Here is a 7,814-nt window from a genome sequence, read left to right as displayed (position 1 = left end):
TATATATATATATAAAATTGACCTCAGGAAGAATAGCTGATGCAGCATGCTGCTGATGCTAATGGGGATCAAATAAATAAACAAATAAACAAACAATCTTTGGCCAGCTATATGTACTGTAAGTATTCATGCAAGTGTTGCCAGTTCCAATTGTTGGTACTGATGCTATAATAAGCTGTGCAGAAATCAGCAATTTTAGTACAACTGCTTTGAGCTAATCAACGATTTAATTGGATAAAACTAAGCAATTTCTGTTACATCCTTCAACATTAAACTGTTCTGAGCCAAAACGAAACAAGTTTCATTTGTTGCACACTCAGTGTTGATGATGGAGAAACTGAAAAAAAAATGAGTCTTCCTGAAGATGTTATGATTTTTGTCTGTGTTTGTTTTATTTTTAGTTTCTGTCATGTTCCTGTTTTCTTCCTCAGGTCTGTCCAGCTGCCCCTTATTTGTCTGATTAGTCACCCTCGTGTTTCTCCTCAGGTGTTTTCTGTTTAGTAATTGTTGTCAGTGTATTTAAGCCCTGTCCTGTCTCAGTCTTGTGTCGGATCATTGTTTGTATGTCCCTGTTGGATTCTTGTTCTGCCCAGGCTTCTCTGTTTCTTGTTAGTTTTTGCCACCACGCTGACATTTAAATTAATAAATTTTTTGTTAAACTTTCTAGTCTGCCTGCATTTGGGTTCACCCTGCCTCCAAGTCGTATCAGAAGAATTGAAAATCGATTCTGGGTGTATTGATGGGATTTTGTGGCTACTCTCTGTCTGCAGAGGACTCTGACTCTGTTTTGTTTTTCATGTATGACATTCATGTACAGTGCCTTGAGACAACGTATGTTGTGACTTGGCGCTATATAAATAAACTGAATTGAATTGAATTTTTAACGTTTTGTGCCTAATGTGAAGCCGTGAAGTTGCTCAGGGTTCATTACGTCTCTCTAGCAGGGGTCTAATGGTGCATCACCTCTCCTTCTGTGCCAGTTCTGTGTGTTGCATTTGTCTTTATGCCCTTAGCTCTGATGGTGTTGTCTTGTCTAATAAGTGCACATTGAGTTGTTGAAATTTGGTGTCTTAAATAGCAGATTATTTATAAAAATATCAGGGTCTCACAAAATTGAGTCACTTGCTGCATCATCTAGAAATACAGCTTATTGATTTCTCTTGGTTTTATGTTGCTCTCAGCTCAATGTTCTTTGGAGAACTCAAAGAACGTTATACATCTCTTGTATGCTATAATGTTTCATCCTCAACTGCAGTGATTTAATTTAATCTACAGTGACTTTAATCTTATCCAGCCAAATCTACACTGTCAGTGATTTTGTTGCTAAACAAACTTGCACCTAAACAGATAATTTAAAAAACTGTTTTATGCATTTTCATGAGAACAGCTTCCCCTATGTTTGTTTTACACATGAAAATAGGCATCATATTGGAACTTGATATAGCCTGTGACTCAAACTGCAGAAGAGATGCCTGTGACACAAACCAGACATTCTAATCTGCCGTTTGTGGTCTAATCTGCTAACGTAGGAGCTGGAATAAAACCCATAGCGTCCCTCGATTACAACTCACGTGCTACACATATAAAGCCAGTCTAAGTTTTCAAAATCAAAAATGTGTTCGAAGCAGCAGCTGAGTTAGGAATGTGTTTTTATTTCAACAGTTTGATTTTTAATGCCGATAATTATCATAACTTTTAGATATGATTTAATAATTAGTTTTTTAGGGTAAAGCGTGTTCCTGTCATTTTGGATGTATTTCTGCTCAGGTAAGAAGTGGAGAGATCGGACCATTTCAGTGCATCAAACTAGATGTTATATTTACTCCAACCTTTCCAGGAGAGACAAAACTGGACTTTTTCATCAAATTCTCTGATAAAAACATCAAACCAGTAAGATATTTTGGTAATATTGCTCAAAGTTAAAATGATTTTTTGCAGTTCCTTATAACTGTGTTATAGAGTTAAGTTCTGTTTTCTCTTTTTTCCTGTGAACTGATTCAAACAGATACCTGTCCTGGTGAGAGGTGTGGCAGTCAGCATCCCAGTATGGGTGGTTCAGCCCAACGTTGACCTGAAAATATGCATGTTTGACCGCCTTTATCAGGACAGTATCGTAGTCCAAAGCAGGTGAGTCCCAAACTAAACTACTAAACTAATATCAGGCTTACAAAACAAAGTTAAATTATGCTTCAGTAAGTTGAAAACTAAATGTAAAAATGAGCCAAAAAAGACTATTAATAGAAAAAAAATGAACACACTTTATTGTAATATAATTTCACAATTAATCATTCCCTTGTTTTTTGCATCATTTCAGAAAAGAAAATTACACCTTAACCTTCTGGTATTTTTAGACCAATTTTCTTGAAGAAATTAGTAGTATATGTCATATTTCTATTTTACACCTTGTCATGCTAAGGACATGCAGTCCTGATGAAGTGCTGATGATTTCCCTGCTAGAAACAATACTAAAACACCTTCCCATACTCATTTTCTGCAAGAACAATCATTGTCAGTGAATAACAGCTTGTGGAAATCCCCTCACATTGACATAGAATTCTTACATTTCAACCCAATATTAAATTCTCCAACTATTCCCAGAGCCAGCAGCACAATGGGATATTAAACAAATGCGCGGATGAAATAAAAATAGAGATGCAGCAGATAAATGTTTAGAAACAGATGATGGTGTAAGGGACCAAACCGTAAGCTCCCTCTCCCACCGTCCAACACTGATTCTTTTTCTAACAGCATTTTAGAAATGAAGTAAATCCTTTTCGATTATGAATGTGATACATTATGATGCACACCAAAAGGTTAAGAATAAACCATGGGGGACAACATTTGCAGAAGTATGGTCCATCACCTAGGCAGTCATTGTGTCATATCATGTGGGGGAAGGAGTGTGTGTGGGGTGGGGTGGGGATTTGTGACAACTGCCATCTGGTGCGCTGACACACCAGCACATGTGACAACACGATGATGATGATGATGATGATGATGATGATGATGATGACAGTGTCAGTATGAACTGCAGCTTTTCAAGTAAAGAAATGCTAATTCTTGGACCAGCAAACTATGCAATATGTCACTCTGCTGCCAAGACAACAATCTGAATACAAAATAATATGGCAGGTTTTTGAGAGGAACAATAAGGGAGTTGCTGCTTTCATCACTTCATTTGTCACTTCTTTTTCTTTGAATAGATAGATATCCCACAAGCCCTCTTTAGTTTGTGGCAGATTTGTTAAGAGAGGAGCACAAAGCATGATTGAATGTGTCCATCTCTCCAGTGTGCCAGAGATTTAAATATCACTACAACTAATTGAAAGTATTTTTAAGAGGGTTTAAGATGTGCAGTTTTTGACTTTTGCCCGTTAGCCAATGATTTGAACAGTCTGAACACAGTTGGCAGAGTTTTTATATTCATACCGTATTTGAAACAGTCAGCCTTGACTTTGAAGCCCCAGCTGGCATCAGTTTGTCCGTTTGCGGGTTGAAGCTGTTTTCTTTCCCAAACTCAGGCCACAGAAACACAACTAATCATCTCTTCTGTTCTTAGTTTGTATATGAAAACCATGTTTTAAATGTGCCAGCTACATTTTATCTAAGTGCAGCTTGAGTCTTTTTTGTTTGTTTGTTTGTTTGTTTGTTTGTTTGTTTGTTTGTTTGTTTGTTTGTTTGTTTGTTTGTTTGTTTGTTTGTTTTTTGTTTGTTTGTTTTTGGTCTGAGAAATGGGATGAGTTGTTGATTTTGATTGTACAGTTTTTTATTTATAAAAACAATGACAGCTATTAATAGATAATCAAGTCTTCTCGTGTATTATTTTGAAGTATGGACTGTGAAAAGTAGACAGCGCTGCACTGTGATGCCAGTTGGTTGCTGTAACAAATTCAGTTAAAGACTGCGTTAGTAATCTATTTTCTGATAAATTTTTTGATTCACCTTTAACTGTAAAAACATAGAGACAGTATTTGTATATATCCGAAAATCGAGATAAGAAAGGTATGGCGTGGTTTAAGGGCCAAAAATAAGACTATTGCACAACAATACAACAGTATTCATTTGCCTTAGCATCGGAGAGGCTAGCGACTAGCGTGGATAAATTGGCGTCAGCATCAGGGAGGCTAATGACTAGCATGGATAAGCTGGCGTTAGTATCAAAGAGGCTAATGACTAGCATGGATAAGCTGGCGTTAGTATCAAAGAGGCTAGCNGGCGTTAGCATCAAAGAGGCTAATGACTAGCATGGATAAGCTGGCGTTAGTATCAAAGAGGCTAGCGACTAGCACGGATAAGATGGTGTTAGCATTGGAGAGGCTAGCGACTAGCATGGATAAGCTGGTGTTAGCATTGGAGAGGCTAGCGACTAGCATGGATAAGCTGGCGTTAGCATCAAAGAGGCTAATAACTAGCATGGATAAGCTGGCATTAGTATCAAAGAGGCTAGCGACTAGCACGGATAAGATGGTGTTAGCATTGGAGAGGCTAGCAACTAGCATGTATAAGCTGGTGTTAGCATCGAAGAGGCTAGCGACTAGCTTGACTAGGCTAGTGACCAACGCTATCTTATCCATGCTAGTTGCTAGCCTCTCAGTTACCAGTGCCAGCCTATCATTAATCAGATCAATAGCTAGCTTAGGAATAGATAAAGCCTCCTGCTACACGGATGTAGCAACTGTTGGTTGTGCAATAGTCTTAAAGTAATTTTGACCCTCATAACATGCCATAGAAAGGGAACACTGAAACTAAGCAATGGTTATCATCTACTTTAACATGTGAATTGTGAATTGCTTCAGATTAAGAAACCAGGAGGATAATCAAATTTGGTTTTGGAAACTCCAATAATGTGAAATTATGTGTTTCAACTCAGGGGTAAGATTGCAAACATAATTGACTAAACCAAACCCAAAAGAAATATCCAAAAAAAGCTGTGAATTTTGTGTTCTTCCACACAGTTTATGAAGTTTGTGAGAACGGGAGTCACACATATGTGAAGCTCTGACCAAATTGTTTTAACTGAAGATGAGTTTTTAGGGTTTAAAACTGCCTCAGATGCATGATAGTGGAATATGAAGTCTTTCCTGGATACTTTTATTAGCATCTTGTCTTGTCTACTTTAAAAAGTCAGCATTTGGTTTCACATGTCTATATTTACAACAGTGCAAATTTTCAATGCACTTTTATCCAAAAGAAGCAGTGATGCAGCCACTTTATCTCTTACATGTTTAATCATTTGTTCAAGAAAAAAATAACCACAGCCTGCCAGTAAAAATGGTCAGAAGCTAAATGCCCGTTAATTAAAATGCCTGATTGCCCAAAATGATGCATCTATAAATTTTCCTCCGAGAATTGTTTGAAGGTTATCGTTTAGTGAGGGTAAAGATAGTGACTCAGTATGTCCCAAGTGTCCCTTTTTGTCCTTGCCTCAGGGAAGCAACCATCTGGTTGACCTGGCGATTTAAGTGGTTCATTTAAATGGAGGGGGGAATCAAAAACTGAGGACTCCCGCCGTATACTCGGCTGCTGGCTCATCTGTTTGTCATTGAAGATGGTTGCAAACACAAAAATGGTATCACACTTATCTCACCTTCAGTAAACACTTATTTTCAGCTTGTTTCACCATTTTTGAAGGTGTAACTTGTTGTTGAATGTGTTAGCGAATTCCCAGAATGAAGAGCCGTTTAAATCACAAGCTTCTTTTATAACTAAGGTTTGTAGACACTGGTACAGTCATTAGAGCACCCGGAAATAAAACGTCCTGATTTGAACTTAGGGTCATTTCTTTTTAAAAAGGCCATTTTCAAACATAGGCTTGTCTTTCAGCTTGTGTTGTGTTCATTTCCTGCTAGTTTTAGCTGCATATTTTGTCCTGCATGTCCCCTCTCCTGTAAGAAAACACTTTGTGCACAAGCATTTAGCTAATGAAGCTGTGCTTTGCATTGTAGAGCGAGCACCGCTTTGAAACTGACCTTCGATGTACGCCCAGAAATGAGGAAACACATGGAGATTCTACCAAAGACCGGCTTCATCCAGGCTCAGTCAAGCTTTAATGCTCATCTGAAATTCACGCCGAGGTGAGGAATGACACACAATGTAATCACCGGAGCAGTGATGTCTATTTGTAAACACAGGTTTTGTTCAGCTTTTGTGAAAGTGCAAACTATTTCACTTCCAAGGAGATTCATCCTGAAACTTTATGCTCCCAGACTTGTCATCTTTAATGCTGTGCCTCTTCAACTGTATCTTTTTAGAAGGATAAAACAGCTGTAGTGATACTGTGCAAATAGAAAATGTAGTCTTCCAAATTGTAATCTTAAATGAAGTGGATAATCTGGCTGTCATTTGTCATTTCAAGAACTTTCAGTTGCTTCTGTAATGCTAGGTTGATTCTGGTTGTAAGTAATAAAAAGGTGGCCAAAAAAAAAAGGAAATATAAGTGTGGTGGACTAATTATTTCTATCACCTTGACACTGTTCACTGTTCGTATCTTGTCATATCTTATGACTGTTTCTTTAATCGGTGGCTCCGGACGTCAGAAGACACGGAATCAAGATGGCCTCTTTCCACGTACCGATATGGTCACCTTGGGATTCAGAGCTTGTCATTGGCTGTTAGGGACAAGAGGCAGGTTGTGATTGGTTGTTCTTTATCACATGATGATAGCTGAAGGTATAACATTTCTCTTCCGCCCTCAGTCGGGCGGCCACATCTGACAGACTTCCTGATTGTTTTCTGTTTAATGTTGCCCATATTAATAAATGATTTTACGACCATACCCGCAAGACTGTCTATTTAACATCCTTTCAACGTGTTTTCTGTCCGTTTTGCCGCGACAATAAGTTAATGAGAGCATCTTTTTATGTAATTTGTTTGTGTTGGCTACAGCTGTTTACTTGTGCAGCTCAGTAGTTAAATGTTAACTTTGCTTTTTCAGAGGAATCAGCCCAGTCTAACAGAGTCATAAAAAGGCAAATATTTGCATCCAGTCAGCAACCAGTCTGCAACAGTTTCTTTATCACACCTGCGCTGTGAGCACAAGAGCGTAGAGGCTTCTGATAATGGTGTCTAATGACTTTGAAGGACCTGGTAATCCTTTCAACAACATTCCAGGCGCTATATTTAGATTGAGAGGCAGGAGTTGAGCTGCGGTTTGAAAGCAAGAAGAGCGGACAGGGGACCCCCAGGGCGAATGTGAGAGGCGTGCAGTATGTAAAACCTCTGCGTGGGAGGTTCTCGGCTCACTTTTTTTTTTCCTTTTAGTTCAGCAGCTTTGTGTATTGATAGGTGATTTTGTTTAAATTAGAAACAGAGAAGTACATTTTCTTTTAGATAATAATGAAAATTGTTCAGGGCACACACTAGTCATCGTGCAGAATGGGGACCAGAGAGGAAAGTGGGAAAATGTCAGTAATCTGTCATAGTGAATCAGCAGAGGTTTTAATGCGAGGATTAGAGTACAGCTTTACTCGTGCTGCTGCTGAGATGCTCCATCCTTCACAAGCACCACCATCACTACAGCTCCCACCCCCTCCCCACTCTCTCTCTCTCTCTCTCTCTCTCTCTCTCTCTCTCTCTCTCTCTCTCTCTCTTTCTCCTGGCTGTGAAATACAATCAACACATGTGGGGCCTGCTTGTACCAAAAGCTCGGACCTTCCCGCACACTCCCGAATTAAGGAAATGAAAACCCAATGGTCCGCACCAACAATTTCACATTATCCTATTCACAGTCACAAAACTCACACTGTTGAAATGGATCAGGGAGGTGTGTGTGTGTGTGTGTGTGTGTGTGTGTGTGTGTGTGTGTGTGTGTGTGT

At 38.9% G+C, this 7,814-nt stretch overlaps 1 protein-coding gene across 1 annotated transcript in view; it reads left to right on the top strand.

Annotated features, from left to right (window-relative positions):
• Nucleotides 1–7,814, top strand: part of cfap74 (cilia and flagella associated protein 74) — a gene marked incomplete at its 5' end in the record, with an annotated part of 43,612 nt that overhangs the window by 18,435 nt on the left and 17,363 nt on the right. The window contains 3 exon segments of the mRNA XM_014010383.1: nucleotides 1,768–1,890; nucleotides 2,006–2,127; nucleotides 5,946–6,074. Coding sequence (XP_013865837.1) covers nucleotides 1,768–1,890; nucleotides 2,006–2,127; nucleotides 5,946–6,074 — 374 coding nt within the window.

This window comes from Austrofundulus limnaeus, unplaced genomic scaffold (assembly GCF_001266775.1).
Source record: "Austrofundulus limnaeus strain Quisiro unplaced genomic scaffold, Austrofundulus_limnaeus-1.0 Scaffold68, whole genome shotgun sequence".
Lineage (NCBI taxonomy): Eukaryota > Metazoa > Chordata > Actinopteri > Cyprinodontiformes > Rivulidae > Austrofundulus > Austrofundulus limnaeus.
Note: the sequence above shows the minus strand (reverse complement) of the source record. Positions and strands in the feature narration are given on the sequence as shown.